The sequence below is a fragment of the Thamnophis sirtalis genome, unplaced genomic scaffold (assembly GCF_051295495.1).
Source record: "Thamnophis sirtalis isolate CommonGarterSnake01/CBP01778 unplaced genomic scaffold, rThaSir2_p1.2 scaffold_3, whole genome shotgun sequence".
Taxonomy (NCBI): domain Eukaryota; kingdom Metazoa; phylum Chordata; class Lepidosauria; order Squamata; family Natricidae; genus Thamnophis; species Thamnophis sirtalis.
Window position 1 is genome coordinate 96212107 of NW_028261383.1, and position 27523 is coordinate 96239629.

Below are 27523 nucleotides of genomic sequence, written 5' to 3' on the forward strand. Positions count from 1 at the left end.
AGTCCTATGTGTAAATAATGTGTCTCTATAATAAATGATATAGTTTCCATCTAATTTTTCAGGTAAACTGAAGAGCTGTCTTTTATTATTCTATAAAACAAGGGCTTTTGATAGGAACAAACTCTCTCATTAGCAATGTTGTGTTATGTAAGATGAAAATTTGAAGTGACACCATGAAGGACTACATCGGACAGATTATTCCTGACTGGAATCAGAAGCTTGCTGGATATGTTGCTGTGCTTATGTCAACACCACTGAAGACATCCATCAGAGGAGAATCTTCATTATAAAGTGACCTTGACCACATTAGATGTTTTGGAAAATAACATCGAGAGAAATCAGAAGTATTAAGCTTCTATTTTCCACTGGTATAACCATATGACAAAGGCAACAAGAGCCAGCAAAGATTTACTTTGTCCTGATTATTTTTTCATGGAATAGCCTCAGTAAAATTGTTCTCCAAAAAAGGTTGTACCAAATCAAATCCAAGCATAATAAGGAGCTTTGGTTAGTTTACGAAAGGCAGCTGCTTCTGATCTTCATAGCGACTTCTTCTAACTACCCATCACACTTGTTTTTATAAGTATGTTAGATACAAATCAAAGGGTATACTAAACATTGTGTCATCAACAAAAAAATTTAAGAATAGCCTTTAAGGTAGAGGGAGGAGATTGAGTAAATCAGAATACAGGCTAGATTTGCCCAGTATACTGAATCAGCAAGAGGCAAAATACATTTTAGCTTATTATATTGTGAAAACTCAACTTGATTTGTTTCATTTTATAATTCAGTGTGTTGTGTTTGGCCAGAAAACTGGGCTGAGTAAACCATCATAAACGTGTTAGGAGAACAGCACCACAGAAGCTTATTTATCAAAAGTAATTGGCAGAACAGTATCTTTCAATCCAGCAATGAAGATTAACATTTTGTCTTAAAATCTGTTGAGGATAAGAAATAACTGTTAAAAAGAACTCTGCTAACAAAAATAATTTATTTTTTTACATATTCATAGGACAAAAGTATTAGAGCTTCACATTTTAATTTACATTCAGTATAGTTGAAGTGAAAAATAGAAGCAATTATTCTGAATAGGATTAAATTCAAATATTTCAGTTTAGCTGAATTTAGGTTAATATCTCTGAGACATATCTCTCTCTCACACACACACACAGACATGTATGTGTGCGTGTATGTGTTTATAAATAGTTTCAAAAATATAATTCAAAACATGAACACTAACCTTATGTCATTTTATAATCAGTGAACAATATTTTTACCTATCAAAATATATGTATCCTGAAGTATATTTTCCCCCATTATTTTCTTTAAAACTATCATCAGGTTTCAAATGTACAAAATCCAGATATTTTCTTTAATTATGTGCTGCCTTCCATTTTCTCATTTGCACATTTTTCCTTTTTTTAATGATTCAATCAACTAAATGTTTTATATCGTCCTTAAGAAAACTGTAAGAAATAAACCAAAATAAATTTCAATACAGAAATAATACATTTCTATATGCAGATCCAACAATCTCCTTCCTAGGTAACCGTTTTACATATTCTTCAATAAGTATGAAATTCAGAAGCATGTAACAAGCATAGATATATACTGGAAATTAGATATTAACTATAGGAATATGTAAGATATGAAGAGAGTATTAATATAATTTATTCCAATAGAATTTAATGCTCGTGAATTTTACTAATTATACCTGCTGTTTATAGTAGATACTGCAGCAGGATCCAGCAGGTACTCTGCTTAGTTTCTTCCTGCTTTGGTAAGAGAACAACTGAAACATTCAGCTCCCATTACCACAGGTCCAGTATTTTGAGCTTGTAATAATATCTGAAATATAAGTATTTTTGAACTGGGATAAAATTTCTGTTTCACCTTTTGAAGAAAATAAATCAGTATTACATTGTTGAATTTTACATAGTTTGCAGTTTACAGAGTCAACATCTTACCCCCAACAATTTGGGTCCTCATTTTACCCACCTCAGAAGGATGGAAGGCTGAGTCAACCTTGAGCTTGGTGAGAATTGAGCTGCCGAACACCGGCAGTCAGCAGGAGTAGCCTACAGTACTGCATTCTAACCAGTGTGCCACCACGGCTCTAATATACTTTTTGGTAACAGACAAGATATATAAACTGCCATCCTTCAATAGTAACAATCTTCCATATCTTTTCCTAATATAATTATTTTTAGATAATAATGTACTTTTATGCTCAACATTACCAATTTTGCCTTTGCTGATTTATGTTAGACTGATTACTTAATCAATTAGGTTAACTTTTAAAGGTGGAAATAAAACTGACTAGATTGGTTTTTCTGTTAGAAATGATTTGCCCACAAATTACTCTGCAGATCTACAATATAGCCAAGAAATAATCTGAACTCAGGAGCTAATCTCACATTTTTTCAATGCGCTTTCCAAGCAATTTGCGTTGTAGGTTCACTCCAAGTCTGGTTTTTGTTCTGAAGTTTTTATCCCAAACTACCACAAACTATTTTCTGCAATAGAATCTGAAAGCATGTTACCCATTTAAGATAGCTCATAATCATATTCTCTTTCTCTTCCTTTTACCTTCAGTTGCCTCTGGTGGTAGAAACCCTTCTTTTCTATTTGTTGGATGTTGGAGTACTTTCAGTGGTTTAAATCCTGGTGAAGCTTGAATAATAGAGCAGATTTCTGGTGGGCTCCGTAAATACTGAATGAAATAGAAGAACATTATTCATACAACATGGAGTACTTTTCAGAACATTAAATAAATGGGTAAGCATTGCATGTATAATCATCACAATTATGACAAAGCACGGCTTGAACTATCTTGCTTTGCATGTGATGAGTCTATTTCATATATTAGTTTCACCTTTTAAGTTGCATTACTGAAATAAATGAACTTTTGCACGATATTCTTAATTTTTCGAGTTTCACTTGTATAATCTTTTGGCTCTTGTACTCACACTCCTCTTTTTCTAAAGTGGACATGAGAACAAAACCACTTCCTTTCATTTTTAAACAGAGTTATGTCTTATGAATATCCTACTTAATTTAAACTAGGAATGGGCAAACTAAGAGCAAAGGCTGTATTCAGATTCTGCATTTCCTGAACAAAAAAGAACCCAGGACAGATCAGAACAAAACTAAATTTAATTGTAAAAATTAAGTATAGTTAATATTAGTTTCCCAAGTATCCAATAACTTCTACCTACCTATATATACTGTATATATAATAATTCCTCCAATTACTGGAAAGAGTTTGGGGGTACAGATTTCTTTTAAACGATGGTTTGCTAGAAAGCCAAATCAAATAACATTTGGTTCTGACTGCTTTAAACCAATTATAACTTAAAATAAACATGGAGCCTTCAAGTTTGGATTTAATGATGATTGACCCCATGCCAGAGGAAAAAGGGAAGGGAAAGCACATAAACCAGAAACTTGCTGTGATGATACAAAACTAATGCTGAAATTTGATGGTATGTTTGAAAGGAGCCATAGAGCAATACCAACCTATTTAAAACTCTCCTTCATGGAATCAATATAAAACATAAAGTTTCCTTCCCCAATATACCTTGGGAAGGGAAGGATTCTGCAAGTTGGGAGCAAAGGTTGGCCATTAATTTTAAAGATGTTTTTGTAAAACATTTTAGAAAAAAAGTGACACTTGAAATTATAGTGTATATATTAAAACAAGAGAGAGCCCAAATAAAGGAGGAAAGCAGGGGTGAAATCCACTTACCTTTGCTACCGGTTCAGTAGCAATGTGAGAGTGCTTGAGTTGAGGCGTCAAAAATGGACGTGATGATGTCTGGACGGGTGGGTGGAGCCTGCTACCGAGTGCCTGCAAAGATATGTAGAACAGATATGAAAGATATGTAGATATGTAGAACTGTTTCTATGTAGATAGAAAGATATGTAGATATGTAGAACTGTTTACTGGACCCGTGCCCCTCCTGGCTGGTTTCGATCAGCAGGGAGGTGACACGCGGCTGGTTCCAGGCTTCCAACGCTTCTTTGCAGGAGGGGTCTTTCCCGCAACCACTAAAGGATGCGGTGGTAAGACCCCTCCTTAAGAAGCCTTCCCTGGATCCAGCCGCCTTGAAAAACTACCGTCCTGTCTCCAACCTTCCTTTTTTGGGGAAGGTTGTTGAGAAGGTGGTGGCGCTTCAACTCCGACGGACCTTGAATGAAGTGGATTATCTGGATTCCTTTCAGTCTGGTTTCAGGCCTGGGTACAGCACAGAAACCGCTTTGGTCGCACTGATCGATGATCTCTGGCAGGCCAGGGATAGAGGGCATTCCTCTATCCTGGTGCTTCTTGACCTCTCAGCAGCTTTCGATACCATCGACCATGGTATCCTTCTGCGACGTCTGGAGGAGGTGGGAGTGGGAGGCACCGTTTTACGGTGGTTCTCCTCTTACCTCTCTGGTAGGTTGCAGTCGGTGTTGGTCGGGAGACAGAGGTCGACCCCTAGGACCCTCAAGTGTGGGGTGCCGCAAGGTTCGGTCCTGTCCCCCTTCCTATTTAACATCTACATGAAACCGCTGGGTGAGATCATACGATGGCATGGGAAAAGGTACTATCAATATGCAGATGATACGCAATTGTATCTATCTGCCCCGTGCCAGGTCAGTGTAGTGGCGGCCGTGATGTGCCGATGCCTGGAAGCTGTCAGGATCTGGATGGGGATGAACAAATTGGTGCTCAATCCTGATAAGACCGAGTGGCTATGGATGTTACCCCCGAAGGACAGTTCAGACAGTCCGTCCTTGATCCTGGGGGGTGAAGACTTACACCCCTCAGAGAGGGCCCACAATCTGGGGGTCCTCCTGGATTCACAGCTGACACTGGAACACCATCTGTTGGCTGTGACCAGGGGGGCCTTTGCCCAGGTTCGCCTGGTACACCAATTGCGGCCCTATTTGGACCGAGGGGCACTTCAAACGGTCACTCACACCCTTGTCACCTCAAGGCTGGATTATTGCAATGCGCTCTACATGGGGCTACCCTTGAAAAGTGTTTGGAGACTACAGCTAGTCCAGAATGCAGCCGCGCGAGCGATTTTGGGTGTACTGAGGTACACCCATATTACACCTGTCCTCCGCGAGCTGCACTGGCTGCCAATTGGTCTCCAGACGCAATTCAAGGTGTTGGTTATCACCTTTAAAGCCCTACATGGCTCAGGACCAGCGTATCTGCGAGACCACCTACTGCCACACACCTTCCAACGGCCGATAAGATCCCACAGGGTGGGCCTCCTTCGGATGCCGTCAGCCGGACAATGTCGGCTGGCGGGCCCCCGGAGGAGAGCCTTCTCTGTGGCTGCTCCAACCCTGTGGAACCAGCTACCCCCAGAGGTCCGGGCCTTACCCGCTCTCATGGCCTTCAGAAAAGCTGTTAAAACCTGGCTGTTCTGGCAGGCCTGGGGCTATTGACCTTATTGTAAAGGTCCAGCCCTGATTAGAAATGTATGCGTGTTGGGAATTTTTAAATTATTCTTTTATTTTGCTTTTCTTTTTTCTTTCTTTCTTTGTAAGCTGCCCGGAGTCCTCCGGGATTGGGCGGCCTAGAAATTTAACAAATAAATAAATAATAAATAAATAAACAGCGAGTGGGGAAATCCGCTGTGCCACGCAATTTAGATTAGCTAGAAAGCAGGAAATCCTGCTTTCTAGCTAATATAAATTGCATGTCACAGCTGATCGTCGGAAAAACCGGTTCGCCCAAACTTGTTTCATTTTTCATTTTTTTGGGAGAATTGGTGTGAACCAGTAGCAGTTCATCCCTGGAGGAAAGTAAATAATATTCATGGTTCATAATCAATATCCTTCATCTAAAATGTAAAACCAGAAGAAAAACAGACCTAAGAATATATCATATTTCAGAGACAGAGAACTTTGAAAACATTTGAAATCCTGTTCTATTCTACCTTGATGCTTTAAACACCAAATAAACAAACAAACAAACAAACAAATAAATAAATATTTGCATACTAATTTAATATTGAATCACAGAAAAAGTAAGTAAACATATAACCTGATAAATGGTCCTTTGGGGAGAAAGAGGAACAATTGCTTCTGAATTCATATTTGGACACTCTTTGTATGCCAAACAGTTGTCCTGGACTGAGGCTTCATGTGCAGATAATAAATCTAGCTGTAACCAAAACAAAATAAAAATTCAAGGGGTTATGGTTAATCAGAGGGTGTGCTTCTCAGGGAAAATATTTCATGACCTTCAGTTTACAACTATAGTTTATCTGAACTGGACAAGACAAAACAGCCTTCCCTTTGTCAAAATATGCTGTGATACTGGCTTATAAAAAACTGGCTTCTCATAGACACCATTATGGCTCAAGATCAGAAAACTATCAAGTAGATAGTTTACATGCTTCTCTTTTGAACGGGGAAAATGCTAAATACAAAAATGTCTGGATATAACCTTCAATCTTAAGGTGCATCTCAGCTATTGATAATTTAAAATGTACATAAAGTAATCCTTTATTCGCTTTTGCTTGAGTTTCTGATAAAAGTCATTAAATTGGAAACGCTGGTTGATATTCATTTCACCTCAATGTTTATTTTTCAAGCGAAAACTGCCAAGCAAGTAAGGATACTTGTTCCCAGAAGTAACAATGTTCAAAGGATATTAATGCTTTTGCAGTTGAGTGAATTGGCTCATTTTTTTAAAAAAAGACAATTTTTCCTAAAAACATCATCAAGTGGCACACTTCAAACAAACATTTATACTGTTACCTATATAATGAAAATATTAGTTATTATAGCCAAAATGTCTGGTGCCATTAAGATACTTTAACATAACATTTCCAGGTAGTTTACAGTTTGTAAAATAAGCACACAATAAAAACAAAATCTCATTTAGTAGCAAAGAAATAAAAATGTTTATTTATGCATTCAATGCCTTTAAACTCAATGAAATATTTAAAGTAAGAAACCTATTATAGATTAAGTGCCCTATACAGAGTATTTCTGCAATAAAAATATGTGATTATTCTGCAAGCTGGAATCATTTGATCAAACAATCCAAGATTCATCTACCCACATGTGGGTGCCGGTTTTTGATAAGATGAATTTAGTATCTACATTTGTGCAAACGGAGGAACCATGGAAAATCAAATGAGCAAGCTTGCATTTACAAATGTGTGAAAGGGGCCTTGACCCCTGTATCCACTGTTGAATAACTAAGCCTCGACTGATTATAAGGGTGCTCTTCCCATTGGATATTTTTCCTGAAATAGATGGATAAAGGCATTCTCCTTCTCAATGACAAGGTGTCAATGCAACTCATAGCTGTGGATTTTCTGCCATTACGTCAGTATTTCTAAGTGCCAGGTTCAATATGTCTTATATACCTTATTTTTTCCTTTTGTGCATGCACTCCACCTTCCCCATGGCCTTCAGACACAGGCAGTAGTTACATACCATGTCAGCATCTGATGGTTTGGATGCTACAATCCCACACATTTCCTTTGAACTGTTTTTTCCAAAGAAAGACGGTACATGAGGAGAGGATATAGAACATACATTTTCAAATGTTATTTTTTTCCTACATTTCCTTTTGACGGGTTGCTGATCCTCAATCTAAAGTTTAAAAAAAAGGAAATGTGTATCAACGTAAAATCAAGACCAGCGTAACCCTTTCAGTCATTCATATCAGCTTGATATTCCAAAGAAGAATGCAGTGCTTTAGTATTAGCTTACAATTGTCAAGTGGGAATCATGTCCAATTCATGTCCAATTCTATCAATAAATATAGATGTGTTACTACTTTGTTTGGAAGGGGTGTTTTGTTGTGATTTTTATAACAGCCTGGCAACGAATAATTTAACACTTCAGTTGAAAATCTCACAATTGTGATTCACTGTAACGAGTAAAGATATTCTCCTTAGACTTATAAAAACAGTCGGTTGTGGTAGACAGGTCAAATACACACGTAACTGTGCACAGAAATAAAGGTAATCACGCCTTGCCCAATTTATACATGACAGCCAAAGAGTATTAAAAATGGTTACCTTCTTTTTTCGTTCTGGAAGCAATAATGAACCCCCAGAAGGCTGTGATTTAAGTCCTTTTTCATTTGCAGACAAAATTTTACACACTTGTTTCCCTGAAAAATGCAACAAAACACTACAGTATGTTTCAAATCATCTCCAAAAAACCCTAACCCTGTTTTTGCCAGCCATAGGTTTGTGACTCAGAGGCCGATCAACAGCATCATGCACTTATTCCCAATTTCAGAACATATGATTATATCTTCACACTATATATAGCTTACCCACTTTATTCAAAATCTCTCTACAAAGAGGGAATGAGCATTTTGCACTTGATGTATGTATCCAAGGGTACCAATTACTTTAGATGAATCAGGTACTCACAGCGGTTACCATAGTGACCAAAAAAAAATTGGGGTGCAGCCTGCAACCAGAAATAGCTGTGATTTTGCAGCTTGTTGCCACTTTTTCCTACTAGCAGCCAATCAAAGTGTTCCAGACACACTTTAGTGCTTCTGATACTGGCTTGGAAATTGAGGCAGTATAGGAAAGATATGCCTTAAAGGTTGGACCTCATGCATTGAGTTGAAACCAATACAGGAATCTCTTACAAAGCTGCACTGGCTTCCAGCAGAGGTAGGAACGCTCATTTTTATATTTTCTGTGCCCAGTACTCCTTACCAGAGCAATCCTGTCTCATCGACTTGTCTTCCAATCCAGTATATGAGAAGAATCAGGCTTCCCTCGTTCACTTGATTTCCCTCCCTCCCCCTTTTCTACCTTCTTCCAAAATGCTCTCCAGATCACCATTTTGGTAGGATTCTTTCCTTCCCCATCACAGAAATGATGAGAGGAAAGGAAAAACTCTCCTCCACCCTGAGTTAGTTAGGTGGCCTTAATCTAATAAACATAGCTCTTATAAGGATTTCTTTTTCTTTACTAAAGATTCTGCTTACCAGCCTTTGCACACTCCTGATCTAATTTTTTGTGAATGTTTTATAATAGAATGCACACCCTCTGTTCTTCATTCATTTCTTCCTCAGATTCCTCTATGATTGGCATGGAAACAGGTGTTTAATAGCGTGAGAGGAAGTGTTTGGCCACATGATATTCTGCACCGTGTCCTTTCAGCACATTATTGTAAGTACATTATTTGGTATGATCTGGAACTTGGTTATGAAGGCACATTTATGCATGCATATTTTTACTGCTTTATTGACATAGGATCAAGGCATTTGATTATGTCTTGTGACAAAATGAAATACTGGGTTATACAAAATATAAAGGTGCTAGGGGGAAGGAAAAATGCATGGTTTGAGATGATGCAAATCAGAGATGATCCAACAGAAGATGTACAAGTGTTTTTTAATTTATTTTAATACTAGGAGAAAGAAGGTAAGTAGATAGACAGCCATTCAAAGAGAATGGAAAGAGTTCTCAACAAATTAATGAACTCAGTTCGTTTTATTATGATCAAAGATCGGTCAAATCTGAGTACAGTATAGAACACTGCTTTGAATATTCTCCCTAGTAAGATATACCTGAAAATCTGGGATGAACATTCATTTTAAATTTTATTAAATTTATTAAATGTTCTTCAGAAAACAGCCATGCAATTCACAAAAGGTGCAACTGCTATAGCAGTTAAGACACTGGCCTAGAAGCCAGGAGACAGAGTTCTAGGCCTCCCTTGGGTTGGGTAGGAAAGCTGGCTGGATGATTTTGAACTGGTCAATCTTTTTCTTTTTTATTAGGTATAGTAACTGCCTTGAGTTCCCTCCCTCTCTCTCTCCCTCTCTTTCCCTCCCCCCTCTCTCTCACACACACATGTACTCACATAGGGTTATAACCTCAAACATACTTTTACAATTATTTTTAAATGTTCACATCTTTAGATGCAGTAAGTAGTACTTCTAGGCTCCCAAACAAGCCAAAATTACTGATAGTTAAGTAGAGACATACATTTTTTTAAATCCCTGAAGAGTCTTGTGAGAAAATATGACACCAAATTATTATAGGGCATGTAAACAAATTCCATGAATGACAGCAAAGCAATGCAGAGGATGAGAAGGGAACTATTTTAGTTATGATATTTTCAGTGCCAGGATTGCAAACCAGCTACAGTAAAGGTTTTATAACATATGATTAGGGAGTATTTAAAGGAACCACTATAAATAGGCTGTTGACATAATCCTACCTCAGTAATAGAGAAAAAAAATCTATTAGGTACCTTACACTTTTTTTTTTACCTGCTACCACAGCTGAAGTATTTGTGGCTTCAGAAGGGAGTTTCTGCCTGGATTGTTTTCTGCTGGCAAAATACTGTGATATTAATATATTATATATTCAAACATTATAAAAAACCATAGCTAGCATTGCAAATAAAAACCTCCATGTATTAAGATGAAATATTTTTGTTCCTCCAGTTAAACAAGTCACCAGTATTCAAGACAACACCCCAATAACATTAGGAGGACAGGCCTTAAAATTTGTGGAAAAATTCAACTACTCTATCTTGGTAGCATCATGGATACAGATGGAAGAACAGAGGCAGATGTGAAATGCCAAACAGGCATTCTTCCAACAAATGTGCTCAGTCTGGACCACATCTGCCATAAAGAGAGCAACCAAGATCAGATTATTTAATGTCATTGTCATACCAAATGCCATCTATGCTGGTGAAATCGGAAATCTACAAGAAAAATTGTTCATAAGATCAATATCTTCCAACAACATTGCCTCAATGTTGTATATTCATATCTCGTATAAGGACCATGTCACAAACAAGGAAATTCCACAAAGAAGTAATTCCCAAAGATCCTCTTGAGATAGCGAGAGAACAAAGAATGGGCTTTGCTGAACACATGCTCTATGAGTAAGCAACATTCAGTAAAAATCACAACCAATTGGATACCAAAGGATGGCTGCAGATCAAGAACTGTGGAGTATGCTTGTAGCCCAATGTGCTTAGATGTGGGGAAAAATTAAGCAGAAAGCACTGTACAAGTAGTCCTCAACTTACAACAATTTGAAGTTACAATGGCACCAAGAAACTTAGGGATGTTTTTCACATGACTGTTATGGCATTCCCATGGTCACATGATCAAAAGTTAGACACTTGGGAATTGATAGTTACACTGTCCCGGATCATGTGATCACCACTTGTAACTTTCCCAACTTGCTTCGGACAAAGAAAATCAACAGGGAAGCCAGATTTGCTTAATGACTACATGATTCATTTAAGAACTGCAGTGATTCACTTACCTGGTATGGCAAAAAAAAGGTCAGAAAATGGGACAAAAATCCCTTAACTGTCTTGCTTAGCAATAGAAATTTTAAGCTCATTTGTTAAGGACTACTTGTATGTAATAATATTTATTTTTTAAATTATTACATTTATTTGCTGCCGAACTCAATTCAAACCACTCTGGACGACTTACAGCATAATAAACATTTTAAAAACCACCATTAAAATAATTGGATATCAAATGACAAAATAAAATCATTAACACAAAACATACAAGTCGGGTACAATGGGAGAGCAAGTGGGGTTAGCTTTTAATTAGTCAACCACCTCCAGTGTGAAACTCCCCCTTAGGGACCCCAAGCCATCTGCCCGAACCAGACATTTAAGGCTCTTACAAAAAGGATGTGAGCCAATCTGACCTCTGGGGTAAGGAGAGACATTCCATATTATATATCAGCTAATCAGTCAAAACAATTCATATGGTTAATTTTGCTTTAATATGAACCTCTTTTGGTCTCTCAATACATAGATACGGGACGCCTCAGCAGTTAAGGACACTGAGCTTGTCGGTTGGAAAGCTGACAGCCCAGGTTTGAGACCTAGCACTACGAAATAGAATAAGCTCCTGTCACATGCCCCAGCTCCTGCCCACCCAGCACTTCAAAAGCATGCGAATGCAAATAGATAAATAGGCACCATTTTGGTGAAGGTAACAGCGTTCCATGCACCTCAATGTACTGTATAGTCATGCTGGTACATGACCACGGCAGTGCTTTCAGACAAAGCTCTCTTGGCGAAGAAATGGAGATGAGCACTGCCCGTAGAGTCAGAAACACCTGGATGGGAGAAACCTTTACCTTTAAAGATACACTGTTGAAAATGTAATCTCTAAAAGGGGATCTTCAGAACTATAGTTAGTCTCACTTGTAGAGTTCAATGTGAAGAGACATTGACTAAGTAAAATAGTCTAGTATAACACGTCCAAGGCTTTTGTTGATTTCCTAACTGTAGAGTGAAATATAAATGGAAATTGGCATCTGGAACTCAAACTTATAGCTGCGGAAAGTGAGACTTAAATCTTAGTCATACAAATAAAAATAATAATACGCATTACAGAAGTTCATATCTTTTAAGATTTCTGATTATGATAATTTTTCTCAACTGCCTAATATATTTAATTTAGTACGATATTATGAAATAAATGAATCCCACAATAATGACAGCACTAGTCACTTGTTCCTAGTGTCAGTTTAAATTACTTTTTTATTGTGGTTTTGGTTTAAGAGAATACATTTGGATTCCAATAACATTGTTGGCATCTTTACTCTTACAAATTGTTTTGCATCGGTACCTTTGTGAACACTACTAATATAAGAAAAACAAATTATCAAATTTAAAGAGAATTTTCTTCTTACCTGGCAACGTATTGGCCTTGGATCCCTAAAGGGGTACCTGGAAGAGATTTAATCTCGCTGAATCTAATAAACACATGATAGTACAGTATTTCTAATTGCCTATGTCATAGTGCCCATCCATACTTTACTTACTCCAGTATAAAAGTGCTCCATTAACCACTTGTCACTTGACTTTGCCTGCCTTGATGAAGTCCTTGGACTGAGCTATTGTCCCACGCAGTGGGGCAGGATGGTATATGAACCCATGCATATGATGTATAATATATGTTTATGTCCAGCACATTTTTAAGGATTCTAATTTGAATTTTGATATTTTTAATTTTCAGTTAGCTATACAAAGTTGCTTGGCAAGGGGATCCTCATAAAAAGAAGAAGTAAATATGTAAGAAAGGAATACATGACTTTGAGCCACAATAAAGTGATCTCTATGTCTTTTTTTGGTCTATGTCAAATGTGGGACTGGTGCTTTGTAGTCTGTCTGTGGCACTTCATTACTTGGAGGCAATGCTTTTACTTCAATTGACTCACACACTGTTGTGAGCATTGCCCCTGCCCTCTGGTTACTAAGAGTGACCCTCTGCTGCTCTTGGTCTGCTAGGATGTCTTCTCTTACAGAAAACCTAACCACAATGTGTTTTGCAAGTTATGTCTTAGGCTTTTGGGAGACTACTTATGTGCTTTAAAACACTAATATAGCAGCTCCCCTTATTTATGGGTCAGGCACCAATGTACTGTTGAACATTTCAAGAACTTCAGCTAATTTGAATGGGTATTGTGATTGCTGCTTTTACCTGTTTGGCCCTGCCTATCCTCCTACAGAGGAATATCTCACGTAAACATCAGAGGTGGTGCCCTTTTTTGCTTACTCTAATGCCATTTCCCCTTTTCAATGGAATACCTTTGGATACCATGGCCACTTGCTGCCAGCAGTCCCTTGTAGCACTCACCAGTTTGAGGTGAAATTGACAAGATGTCCCCCAGATGACTCTTCTAGCTCAACTGACTGTGGGTGGAACTATAAAACTAGAACAAGCCTTTTATCGTCCTATATCTCTTGTGCAATGCATGACAAAAAGTAGCAGAAGAGGAAGAAGATAATGGATCACTTTGTGTCAGTTCTCCAGCCCATAGAATGACTCTATAAAATGGGGAACTGACAACAAAAGGCCCTTAGATTTTCTTATTGCAACAAAGGAAGTGTTTTCCCACCCTACCTCTTTCCTCTCCCCTCTTCTTATTGAGTTATAATTGTTATTTTGCTGAGGTAAAAAATGAAATACAACCAGCATTTCATTAAGCCAATATACCCATGATGGCGAACCTATGGCATGGGAGCTGTCGCCGCAGCTCAGCTCTAACATGCATCCACGCATGCCTCCTGCCAGCCAGCTGATTTTTGGGACTCTGCCGCACATGCGTGGTGTTGGGGGGGGGAGAAGCACACACATGCACAGGTAGCAGGGGGAACACAGGGGGTGCGGCACCTGCCCCCCGTGGCCTGTTTTTGGTCCCAAAAAGCTGCAGGGAGGCCTACTAGGCCCAAAATGGGGCACGGGGGGAGGGTCACTCGCACGCATGTACAAGGGATGGTGGGAGTGCAGGGGTCATGTGTGCAAGTGCAGGGGGATGGGGCGCACAGGGGTGTGTCACACATGCACTGCATTATGGATGCACTTTTTGTCATCAGACGCTTTTGGCCTGCAACGACAAAAAGGTTAGACATCACTGATCTAGGGGGTCATGATCCATACTTGGACATTTTGTAGTTGCGGGCTTTCGGCATGCGATGACAAAAAGGTTAGCCATCACTGCAATATACTTTAAGCTGGCTCTTGCAACGAACAGCAGGAAATGCTGCTTCATGGATGAGACCAGGGGACATGCAGAATTACCCCCAAATTAAGTTTGAGAAATATTTGGCCTTCAATGACATAATATCCAATGGAAACTGGCAGATGTAGTTTTCTCTGTCCATTGCTTTTCTCCCCCAGCTGCTTTTATTTCCTGACACCAGTTTATCCATATCATATTCCTACCCAGACCTAAGTCAGCTGCTCAATATATAGTTCTGTTTTTCTACAGAACTTCACTGGCAAAGTTAAGTAAAATGTTATATATCATATACTGAAAGTTACCGAGTATTTTAGAAAGGTTTGGCAGTTGCGACATCTTGTCTACATTGATGGCTTTGCTGGTATCCAAAAGAGTTGAATTTTTGCATGCATGGTGTGTTTCAGGAGTAACAGTGTCTTCTGAAGTTAATGGTTCTATTATTAAAATTCAGAAAGATCTAATGTTAATAATGCCTTTTTATAATGACTTCACAACATTTCCATATATTTCAGGGGAGCTAACAAATAGGTTAATAATGAGAGTATAATTTGAAGCAAATGTTTGCTTAATGCATAATGGAACGAATTTATCTCTAGGTTTAGGAAACTTAGATCAGGAATTGACAAATCAAAATTTTAAAAAATAAGGGTGATTCTAAATGCATGAATTGATTTAAGGAATATGCATACACATTAGCAAATTAAAAAGGATTGGGCAGAAGACTATTTAATCTCTTTTCCTCTCTTATTGTACTTAATATATTGAAATATAATGTACTAATGGTCTGCCTTCTAATTTAAAGAAAAAACATGTGCATATATAAAACATAAAAGGTACGTGTATCTCTTTTCATTATTTATTCTCACAAATAATTTTTAAAATGTGTACCTAAACCAGTTTCATCCCTGAATATTTCAGGTGATGAATAACTACTTGTAGAATCAATAGTTGTGGCATAACTACAGTCCAGAGTAGTCTCCATATCCAAACATTCCAGCAAAAAGTCTGAAACTCCTGTTGGTAATGTCATTCCTGGAATTACAGCAAAATGTAACATTATCAAAAGATAATTTTAACTTTGCAGAAGCCCAGAAAAGCTTCTGCAGGAAGCAGCAGAGAAAGAATACAGAAAGATTTAAGTTTTATCAATTGCTTACCTCTCCATTGTGGAGCACGCTGTTACAAATCCAAAGGGAAGCATATACATACTGATCAAGATAAAACCAATAATCCTTTTCCATGACAAAATGGTACTGTCTATCTCAAATAAATGTATTTAGTGACAAAGGGAGGAAAAGCAAACTTAATTGTATTCTTATCACCAAGACAATACCAAATATACTCAAAGAGTTTGTATATATAGCTATTCTTAATTACATTTTTATCCCGCCTTTTATTACCATATTTTTTGAAGTATAAGACGCACTGGAATATAAGACACACCAAGGTTTTGGAGGCAATTTTTTTTTAAAAGTAGGTAGGTAGATAAGAGGGAGAGAAAGAGAGAGAAGTACAGTAGGTAGGTAGGTAGGGAGAGAAAGTAGGTAGGTAGGTAGATAAAGGAATATATATATATATATATATATATATATATATATATATATATATATATATATATATATATATATATATATATATATATATGATGTATATATATGTATATATATGATGTATATATATGTATATATATCTATGTACGTATGTATGTATGTATGTATAATAGATAGATAGATAGATAGATAGATAGATAGATAGATAGATAGATAGATAGATAGATATAGAGAGAAATATAATAGAGAGGGAGAGAGAGAGTTTAGATTCGTAGGTAATGGGATACAGAGAAATAGAAAGGGATACAGAAAGAAATACTGTAGATAGGTAGGGATAGAGAGAGAGAGAATAGGTAGGAAGGTAGGTAGATAGAGGGATAGAGAGAAATACAGTAGGTAGGTAGGGAGAGAGAGAGAATAGGTAGGTAGGTAGATGTTTACAGGTGTATTTATCCATGTGCTGGAGAAGGAAATCGCTGACAATCTGCAGCACCTAAGACTTGTTTCTGCTGGCACAGCACTTGATCAATGTAATTCTCATCAATCAGTTAAAGAGCTTTCAAAAAGCAAAAAAAAAGTTTTTGCATTCTGCAAACCTCCCAAAAATGGCTCATTTTTCGTGAAAACAAGCCCGTTGTTTTTAAAAGAAAGGCATGAATAGCCTTGGGGAAGCTTGCAGAGTGCTCCTGGGGGGGGGAGGGAAACGAGCAAAAACCAGCCCGTATTTCATGAAAAAGGGCCAGTTTTTTGTCAAACAAAATTGCATGCATAGCCTTATGAAGGCTTATAGAGTGCTGCTGGGGTTAAAAAACTGCTTGTTTTTTGCTCATTTCTGCCCTCCCCAGCCCCCAGGAGCTCTCTGAAAGTCTCCATAAGGGTATGCACGGCCATTTTGGTGAAGGGGCGGGGCTTCGGGAAGCAAAAAATGCTGTATTCAATGTATAAGACGCACTCAGATTTTGAGCCTCTTTTTTGAGGAAAAAAGGTGCATCTTATACTCCGAAAAATACGGTATATTTTTATACGTAACTTAAGGTGGCAAACATACTTAATACTCCTTCCTCACAACAACATCCTTGTGAGGTGGGTTGGGCTGAGAGAATGTGACTGGTCCAAATTCACCCAGCTGGCTTTCATGCTTAAGGCAGAACTAGAACTCATGGTTTTTAGGCCACCATCTTAACCATTACACCAAATTATACATACACAAACGTATACAAATTTAGTGGTGGTGAATTTGTTCTTAAATGAACAGACATGCACAATAACAAACCAATAAAGGATTTGCCTTTAATAAGCAATCAGAAAACTTGGGGTATTGGGATAAACATAAAACTCCAACCACTCAATGGTCTGCTAAGTTGGTGTTATGAGGAACATAAGGACAAATTTGATTGACACTGATTAGCTATGGATGATTGTAATGAATACCATTTACTGAAATACTTAGGTGGAATTGGCAAAAATGTATATACTGTATGCTTTTTTTCACTATGTATTATTTTTTATTTCAATTAAAAAGCAAAAATAAACTAACATAAGGTATTAATCAGGAAGAATATATTGTGTGCTGAAGTACATTTTAATTGGTTGACAAATTGTTATTTATATTACAGTATACTTATGTTATTTTATTTATTCTAATCCTTTTGAAATAATGACCAAAAAAGGGGAAAAACCCTCAAAGATAATTATGATAAAAATACAAACCATTGTCAACAAAAGAATTTGAAAAAATACAACAAAGCAAATATATATATATATATTGCATTAGATAGGTATATGTAGAATATATAAAGAAGTACAATTCTATATATACCTATGTAATGCAATTAATCAAGTACCGTATTTTCACGACCAAAAGCCGCACCGGATTATAAGCCGCAGTATCAGTTAACGTTAATTTTTCAAACTTTTTCCATATATAAAGCGCACCGGGTTATAAGCCGCACGTTTCCCGACGCTTCTGGACATCTGTTGCAGTCGCGAGGAGCGGAGAAGAGCGCGAAGGTTCTTGGCGCTCCAGGAAGCCGCGAAAGCAGCTGGGAGAGGCGCACGGCTTGGTTTATCCTCCCTGGACGTCGCAGCAGCAGCCCCAAGCGTACTGATCTCTGTGTTTTTCGCATCGGGGCATGCTGCAAGAGAGAGTGAGTGAAGACCTTTCCGGATTGCTGGTGGTGGAGGTGCGGGCCCGTCGCCCTGTGCTCAGCAAAAAAAGTCCGGGGGAGTCCTTTGCGCTGGCTGGAAAAGGTCTTCACTCTTCACTCATTCCCTCTTGCAGCACACCCCGATGCGAAAAACACTGAGATCGGTGAGTTTGGGGCTGCTACTGCGACATCCAGGGAGGATAAACCAAACCGCGCGCCTCTCCCGCTTCCCGGAGCGCCAAGAACCTTCGCGCTCTTCTCCACACTCTCCTCGGCTCCTCACAACTGCAATAGACGTCCAGAAGCGGCAGGGGCTATCGAGCTGGAAATCCAATCCCCATTAGCCCCAAAAGCCTCTTCTGGACATCTATTGCAATCCCGAGGAGAACGCGGAGAAGAGCGCGAAGGTTAGGGTTACTGGGCAACGTGGGGGTGGGGGAGGCTGGAGCAGTTTTGTTCTGAATGGAGGGAGAGGAAAAAAGTTGGGATTCTCCCTGCTGCAGCCTTTAAATGGCAGAGAGAAGCCGAACTCTTTCCCCTCCATTCACAGAGAAGCTGCAGCTCCCTTTATGCCCCTCTGGCTGGCCCCCGCCCTCCCGGGGGGGGGGGGTCAAAGTACCTGAAAGGGGCATGCAGGCTGCTATAGCTCCACTGAGAAGACATTTCTGAGAAGAGAAAGGGCTCCGGTCAGGCTGCACCCAAGCTGATGGAGTGCTCGCAACCGCCCGCCTATCGCCAGGGATACAGCCAGTGCAGGTGAACCGCGCGATTGCTCCGATCGCAAGGGCGCTTCACCAGCTCGGGTGCAGCCAGACCAGAGAACTTTTGGTGGTGCACCGATTCCAGCAGCTGCGTTTTTCCTTGAAATTTGCTGTCCCGGCAACCTGATGTGGACATTCTCCCAGCGGCGTCTCAGACACTCCCACCCTTAACCAGGACGAAGTGAGGATGGCTGGGCGCAGTTTGGTGCCTCCCGGCTAAGGAGGGAGGGAGAGACCCAAGGGACGTGTGCGTGCCTGCTCGCGGTCATTCGCTTGCGAGTTTCAAGTTTGAGCGTAAAATCGGGAGGGAGAGATTTTCGATCTTTTTCCATATATAAAGCACACCGGGTTATAAGCCGCACTGCCGGTTTTTGATCAAATTTTAGGATTTTCAGTGCGGCTTATAGTCGTGAAAATACGGTATGTATTTATAAAGAATTTATATATTATAGCTAATATTTATTCTTATTTATGTATATTATGTTTTCTAACACATCTTTAGTAAAGTTACATTTCTCCCAAATAATATAACTTTAAATGACAGAGTTCTCTTAGATTCACTGAGGAAAAAATGGGCACTTTTTTCTGGGTCATCATATTTTGGGAACATGAAAACTTCTAAGCAATCATATTTCCAGGCAAACACCTATTTTGAATGATACTCCAAACCAGCAAACTTTTAAAGAAGCCTGCTATAGCAGATTTAGGATTCAATAGATAAAATTTTCCTCCCAACATTACCTCAAACTAATCAGTTGTATCTGGAGGAACTCCAGATTATTCATATAAATTGCATTGTTTGTGTAGATTTGGCTCATTTGTGGATTTAATGGACATCTAGGTTTCACATATATACTCATCTCCTTCAATGGTCTGCTAAATCAAGTGTTTACTCTAATTATTCAACTGCTGTAGAGAAGTAGTGCACAGATTTAACAAAAGAAATAAGTAAGCAAAACTAATGCTTACTATAAAGAACAATTCACTATAAGCTGCCATTTCCCATGGTGGCAGGATTGAAAATCCATTTATAGTTCTGGTCTTTACAAGTCTTTGAAATACAAAAGGGATAGATCAGTCTGAAGACCACAGCTCAAAAACCTAAAATTTTCAAATAAATAATCATTTTGCCTGACATGATATCATTACCACAAACTCAAAACCCAATTATTTAGTACTTAATTAGCTAAGAAAATGTAGCAAAATTGTAGATTCCTCCATTAATATCACTTCTTCACATACCGTATTCAATCCCAAATTATCATATGCGTATTGTATAGGGTCTGAATAGATGAGGGACAGCTTTTCTCCAATAATTTTCACTTATTCTGTATGTACCCGCACAGCACGTCCTCTTTATTAAACATTGACATATTGTGGGACTCAGAAAGCATGTCCTTTCTTATGCCTGCCCCCCCCCCCCAACCTAGAGGTAAGGACTGTTTAAGGAAAGGAACCTACTCAGGTTCCAAAAAGCTTTTAAAATCTGGTTTTGGTCCCAGGCCTGGAATTAATGTATCCTTGTATTTTGGAGGTGTTTGATTTGTATTGCCTTTGAGGTTGTTTTAATCCAGGCTATATGTGTTTTATGTTTTATCAGTTTTTATGGATTTTTTGATTTTGGAGTTGGAGGGCTATAACACATTTGAACAAACGAACAAATAATAAACGATATCAATCCTCATGAGAAAAACTGACATGGAGCAGGGATGTTATATATCAATGTTACTTTATGAGACCCATGTGCAAAACCAAAGCTTCAAGTTATACTGAAAAGAATAGCACAGCATACATGGGAACTCTCACCTGAAGTAGCATCACTGTATCTCAGGCTTTGTGTACTTGCAGAGGCTAAGTGCAAGGAATCCTATGGGCAACAATGAAAGACTATATATCATAGCAAATATCATCATAAAATTTCTCAAAAATTGTTGCTTAGAAGTGATCCTTCACACATTTTCTTCCCTTAATCTACCCAAGCTATGCTGTATTTTTGAGATAGCATTTTTTTTCTCAAGCAGGAACTATCATTCTTATGATCAAACTATTACACCAGTGAACACAAAAAAGCCACATTACTAAGCAAGCAAGCAAACAAAACAAAAAAAATAATAAAATACATACATGCATACGTACGTACATACATACATACATACACACACACACACATACATACACCGGTCTACTGCTCATCATCCCATCTGGTGTTGTTTTATTTGACATCTTTTTTTCTTCTATATTTTTGTACAGTTACTTGTTTTAAATGATTTAACTATTTGTAAACTGCCCATAGTTGCTGGGAGTCAGACAGCAAATAAATTTAATACATTATTATGATTATCACATCCTCCTCATCAAAAAGATTGGAAAGGACTCCCAGGACAATGTCTTGCTGTGTAAAATATTCTTAACTTCCCATTGCACACTTCTCCCTATCCTAATAAACTTATAAAATATACTAAATTTAGTTTTAACCCTGGTTAATGTTTCATGACTTAAGTGAGTAGTTTGGTTAATTTATGATTCAGTGTATTGTGTAAACCCAATCTAAGACAATGGGAGCCAGATATGATCAACTTTTTCAAATTACAATCAGAGCTGAATGTGGTTTAATGGCATCCTGGATATTATCCTCATCTATGTTTCTACGCCAGTAAAATGTATTCAATTGAAGTGATTTCACAATACTATGTCTACCTTTAAAGGAGTTGTTTTCATGTCATTGATATTCTTGGTTACCTCCGGAACTCTATATTCACTGCAATTTAATTCAATCCTATTTAGAAAAAAATGAGGGCAATTACATTTTCAGAGGCTATTTCAGATGTTTTCAGATATCTACAAACTCCTTCAGTAAAACAGTAAGTCTATTATGTTTGCTCCTGAGCATTCATTTAATGAGAATGCTGTTGATACGAAAACTGGTCCAAGAACACTATTCCCTTAGCATGATGGATTACAGTCCCATCATCCCAAGTCCCCATGGAATTATACTGTTAACACAAAGTGATCTAAAACATTTCGTAAGATTAAAACAAAAGAAAAAACTTTAGAAGTTCTGAATGCCTATTATTTCATACCTTTCTTCAGATGAAGGACAAACCATCTGAGTCACATCAGAATATTCTTGAATTTTTGGTAATGCTTTTGTAACAATGCTTTTCATTTTGCCTAAGAAGACAGAAGGTAGAGTAGAAGTTACCACAAGAGCAGGAGTAAGGAGGAAAATAGTTTTAAGAAATTCATTGTTAAGCTTATCTAAAAGTCTTGCTTTCACTTAAACGATCTGTTTTATGTAAAGGGGGCATAGAGAACCAGTTTGGTGTAGTGCTATCAGATGAGACACTGTAAGACTTATAGTACACTCTAAGGCGCAACGTTAGCTGGGTGATCACTTTCTCTCACCCTAGGAAAGAAGCAATGGCAAATCCTTTCTGAAAAACCTTGCCTACTCTCTAAAGCTACTTTCTCTTCAAAAGGAGAAATGCTCCCTCTTCTGGTTACTCAATTTAATTAACTTTGTAAGCAATCCACCTACAGTACACAGAAAGCTTTCATCCTTCCAAGTTTAGGCAATTTTAGGGTAGCAAACTAATCAACAGGTGAGTTACTATTCAGATTGGGAAGAATGTCCTACATATACCGTACACTTGGTGAAGCCTATTCATAATCATATTTCTGGGTTAGGTAAAGGTTCACCCGCACATGCGTGCTAGTCGTTTCTGGTTCTAGGGGCGGTGCTCATCTCTGTTTTAAAGTCAAAGAGCCAGCACTGTCCAAAGACGTCTCCGTGGTCATGTGGCCAGCATGATTAAACACCGAAGGTACATGGAGCGCTGTTACCTTCCCACCAAAGTGGTCCCTATTTTTGTACTTGCATTTTTTATGGGCTTTCGAACTGCTAGGTTGGTAGAAGCTGAGACAAGTAACGGGAGCTCACTCTGTTACTCAGCGGTAGAGATTCAAACCACTTAACTGCTGACCTTCTGATCGACAAGCTCAGCATCTTAGCCACTGAGGCACCACATCCCAATTCTGGGTTAAACATTGTCAAAAACTATTGAAAAAGGAGACCTGGATCAATCACTAAGTTTAAAAAGAGGAACAGTGTCTCTCTCTTCCATAAATTATTATATTTTTATAGTTTGAATAAAACATATTGCACCTTCTGGATGTGATCATGCTCCCCCAAACACAATTGTTATCTGGGCCTGGTGTGCGTCTGCGTGTTCCTCCTGGAGTCACAACTGTTCTGAAAGAGCGCATGGCACTGTGGCTCCAAACGCTTTCACACAGCTTCTTCTGATGCATTAGTTACAACTTTCCCTGAACTAGGTGGCCTTGTTTTCATTCACTGAGTCATCTTTCATTTGGACTATTGCAATATGCTGTACATGGAGATGTCATTTGAAAACTTTGACGAGTCCAGAATGGTGTGGCTTGGGCAGTTATGAGACCCACACAATTTACTCACATACACACAGCATCAGGGGTGAAATTCTCCAGGTTCTGTGAACCGCTAGTAAAAAAAATGCTCCTGGGGATCACATGGATCAGCTGTGAGCCGTGAGATTGTGGGAAACTCCCCCCCCCTGCTTTTTAAGGCATTTTTTTCCTGCCTATTCACCCAAACCTGGAACAACATTAGAAATCAAATCGGCTTCAGCTTTAAATTTTCAAAAAGCAATTCAGAACTCTCTTTTCAGCTATCTTTGAGTCCATTTGCAAGGGAAATGTTTGCATTGGCTAATCAGTGGAGTATTTTACAAGTAGTCCTCGACTTACGGCCCACAACTGATACCAAAATTTCTGTGGCTAAGCGAGACAGTTGTGAATTTTGTCCCATTTTATGACCTTTCTGGCCCCAGTTGTTAAGTGAATTGCTGTGGTTCTTAATTTAGTAACATGGTTGTTAAGTGAATCTGACTTTCCCATTGATTGTCAGAAAGTTGCAAAAAATGACAATAGTCCAGGACACTGCAACAGTCATAAATATGAACCAGTTGACAAGCACCTGAATTTTGATCATGTGACCATGGGGATGCTGCAACCGTTGTAAATGTGAAAAATGATCATAAATCATTTTCTTCAGTGCTATTGTAACTTTGAACAGCCATTAAACAAATGATTGTAAGTTGAGGACTCTCTGTATTATATTCGTTATATTGCTATAAAGTATTGGTATCTACACTACTTAGAATTAGTTATAACTGGAATAGCATGTAAGTCTAACAGAATAAACATCTACCCATGTAACTAAAAATGAACCAAAAGACATTGTTTCTTATTCCTGAAGTGTTTCTGGAATTCAGAATCAGAATATTCTCCATAAAGTTTCTTAGAAATGCATGTAGTCCTTGACTTACAACAGTTTATTTAGTGACTGTTCAAAGTTACAACGGCATTGAAAAAAAGTGATTTATTGCCATTTTTCACACTTCAGACCATTGCAGCTTCCCCATGGTCACATGTTCAAAATTCAAATCCTTGGCAACCAGCTCATATTTATGACAGTTGCAGTGTCCTGGGCTCCGGAGATTAGACTGGTCCCCATTCTAGCACTCTTTCAGAAGGTTCTACCAGCCGATCTGGGGAACCCAGAGCAAGATGGAGCCCATTAAATAGCTAGTATTAATGTGTGTTGTCACCAGAATGAGAGTATGGGGGTTATTATTTTATTATTTTGCTTATTCTTTTTTTATATTGTGTTTTTATGTCCTTGTAAGCCATCTTGAGCAGCCATGTGAGAGTAGGCGGCAATATAAATTTCCTAAATACATTAAATAAATATGGTCCCCTTTTGCAACCTTCTGACAAGTAAAGTCAATGAATCAGATTCACTTAACAACCGTGTTATTAAATTAAGAACTGCAGGGTTTCACTTCACAACTGTGGCAAGAAAGATCATAAAATGAGGCAAAACTCAACTGTCTCAATAAGAGAAATTTTGGATTCAACTGTGGTCGTAAGTCGAGGACTATCTGTATTCAAGAAAAAATAAGGAAGTGCAGGCTATAAACCAAATGCAGTATATATTACACCCATTTCAGGCCTAAGAAAATCCAGGTATACCACCCTTCTTCCTGGAACTATCTTCCCTCAAACTGTCCAGCACAAAGTGGTTTTCTTCATCCAAAAACTATCAGCCTACAGAAAATGATTTTTTTTACTGTTTTTACCAATATGAACCTTTTTTAAAAAAAATATCAAGGTTCTTTAAACACCTGAATCCTAGATAAATGTACTTTTGCCACATTCCATCCTATTGTGCTCTTACTCCAAAAATTGTCTAGGACTAGTTGGGGGGTGTTTCTCTTCCAGCTGAAACCTAGGTCACAATTCAAAGAATAATCCACTTGTAGTTATAGCACACATGGCAATAAGCAAGTCACAAAGTATATTGTGGAAGAAATTTCCTAATAAAACACATAAGGCTATGATGTAACTAGAACTTACAGTATTTCTCTTAAAGCTATGCAATAAACAACTCCCTACACTCCCTGACTCGGATTGCAGAAGGAAACTATTTGGAAAGTACATGTTTCCTGTTCAGGAAACGGAAGCATAGAGATGAAATGAGGCCTCACCAAATCACCTGGTTCTTCCATATGAATCTTCAGACCTTAAAAGGAACTAACCATGATTGCCCTGTATACTTTTATGAGATCCAGGGCTCTATAAAATCAGGAGTACAGAACTACATTTCAACTTCAGGCCTTCACCCTTAATTCAGGGAAGGCCAGAGGGGTGTGGCATTTAAAAAATATCTTGCCTTAAAATTTAAAGTTGCATCTTTAGATATTTGAGAGGATTTCAAGTGATTCTAATAACTCTAATAATGACTTTATATCTACATTGGGCAGGATTCAGTTCACCACAGTCCAGGAACTATAAACAATAAAATCATTTTTTTCATACAGACCAAAAAAACTCATTTGTTGTGAAAAAACTTGAGGCTTAGAACTGTATTGTTTTCCTTCTATACATTAATTGAAAATCAAATTCACAGAAAACGTAAGTAATTTAAATGAGACAGGAACAAACAATATCATTCAACTATTCTCTTTACATTGTAGCGAAATGTTCAAACTAGATCAGATCTTCTTCAGCCTTCCGGTCATCTAAAAGCTCTCTATGATTGATCAAAAAAGTATAGAGAGTATACAGTCTGAAACATCACTCTAAATAAAAACACTTTAAATTTTCATGAAGATCTCACCTTTTTTTTTACCAACAGTGCTTTTCACCTGAGGATCACAGCTAAATTTAGAAAGCAGATTTGGATGCTCCTGAGATGTTTTGGCTTTACTCTTCATTCTGGCCATTGCAACAGGTGCTGTTTTAGCAGGCAATGGAGAAGCACAACGTATTTTCTTTTGCATTTGCCTCTTCCCGGCGTATGAACGTAATTTCATCCAATCCATCTTCTTTTTTTCTGCTTTTCTTCCTTCAGAGCTGCTGTCTAAAAGGAAAAGATAATAAGACAAGATCTAAGTCAAATATAAGCCAAGGCATCTTTCTGAAGCCTAATGATCTTCGGACATACTGGTTGTCAATACTTGCTCTACCTAAGCCACGATGGCTCAGGAGAACAGGAACCAAGGTACAACAAACCTTGACACAAAAAGAACATAAGGATATCATTTCAGAGAATAAAGCAGTAATCCAATTTAATGTGCCCTTAAAAAGTGAAATCAGAATTTGACTAGGACTTGGAGATGATCTGGAAGACTTCCACTGTTCCTTCTAACTAACTCCAACTCAGGTGAAATTCAGCAGGTTCTGACAGATTCTGGAGAACCAGTAGCGGAAATTTTGAGTAGTTCAGAGAACCTGCAGATGCTACCTCTGGCTGTCCCGAGAGTGGGGTGGGAATGGAGATTTTGCAATATCCTTCTCCCAGGAGTGGGGAGGGAATGGAGATTTTGCAGTATCCTTCTCCCAGGAGTGAGGAGGGAATGGAGATTTTGCAGTATCCTTCTCCCAGGAGTGGGGAGGGAATAGAGATTTTGAAATATCCTTCTCCCAGGAGTGGGGAGGGAATGGAGATTTTGCAGTATCCTTCCTCCGCCATGCCCACCAAGCCACACCCATAGAACCGGTAGTAAAACATGTTGAACTTCACCACTGCTCCAACTAGTGCTGCCAGGTACTGCAGCAACTAACTCATCTATTATTTCTACAGTGAAGTCAAATACCAATTTTCCTCCAAGAGAAAGTGCCCCAAAACGTATTTTCTAGAGGAATATTGTTTGTTATACAAACAGGTAACCCAACATATATAATTGAGTTTGCATTAATATATGCTACTTCGAGGGCACTTTCAAGGACTCAAGAACTGAAGTGCAAATCTAGCCAACATAGGGAGAAAAGCAGAACAGCCAAGAATCAGCAGATGAAAAGCTGTGGGAGAAATAAGGATGCTTGGATGCAGTTATAAATCCAGATCCGATTATAAAGATTGGGCTCAAACTGAGGTGAACACAGGTGATGCAGGTGAACAAACCGCCTTATAGTTAACGCGACCGCCTGGTTTTAGGGAAGGGTAG

At 38.4% G+C, this 27523-nt stretch overlaps 1 protein-coding gene across 1 annotated transcript; it reads right to left on the reverse strand.

Annotated features, from left to right (window-relative positions):
* Positions 1 to 972: 972 nt before the first annotated feature.
* On the reverse strand, positions 973 to 26425 carry MEIKIN (meiotic kinetochore factor). Its single transcript, XM_087708230.1, has 12 exons — positions 26194 to 26425; positions 22055 to 22145; positions 21672 to 21750; positions 20781 to 20841; positions 15405 to 15581; positions 14819 to 14935; positions 7869 to 8137; positions 7393 to 7611; positions 6047 to 6166; positions 3749 to 3850; positions 2590 to 2713; positions 973 to 1848 (listed from the first exon to the last, which is right to left on the reverse strand). Exons 1-12 carry the CDS (start codon positions 26396 to 26398, stop codon positions 1802 to 1804), a joined length of 1611 nt encoding a protein of 536 aa, XP_087564356.1. The 5' UTR covers positions 26399 to 26425; the 3' UTR covers positions 973 to 1801.
* Positions 26426 to 27523: the final 1098 nt, after the last annotated feature.

Excerpts from the sequence above, each read along its gene's own strand:
- MEIKIN (XM_087708230.1), bottom strand. The coding sequence starts at position 26,398 with ATGGATTGGATGAAATTACGTTCATACGCCGGGAAGAGGCAAATGCAA. Across the intron at positions 21,751-22,054 it reads TGTCCTTCATCTGAAGAAAG|GATTGAATTAAATTGCAGTG; the intron begins GTATGAAATAAT and ends TTTTCTAAATAG. Across the intron at positions 2,714-3,748 it reads CTACTGAACCGGTAGCAAAG|TATTTACGGAGCCCACCAGA; the intron begins GTAAGTGGATTT and ends TATTTCATTCAG.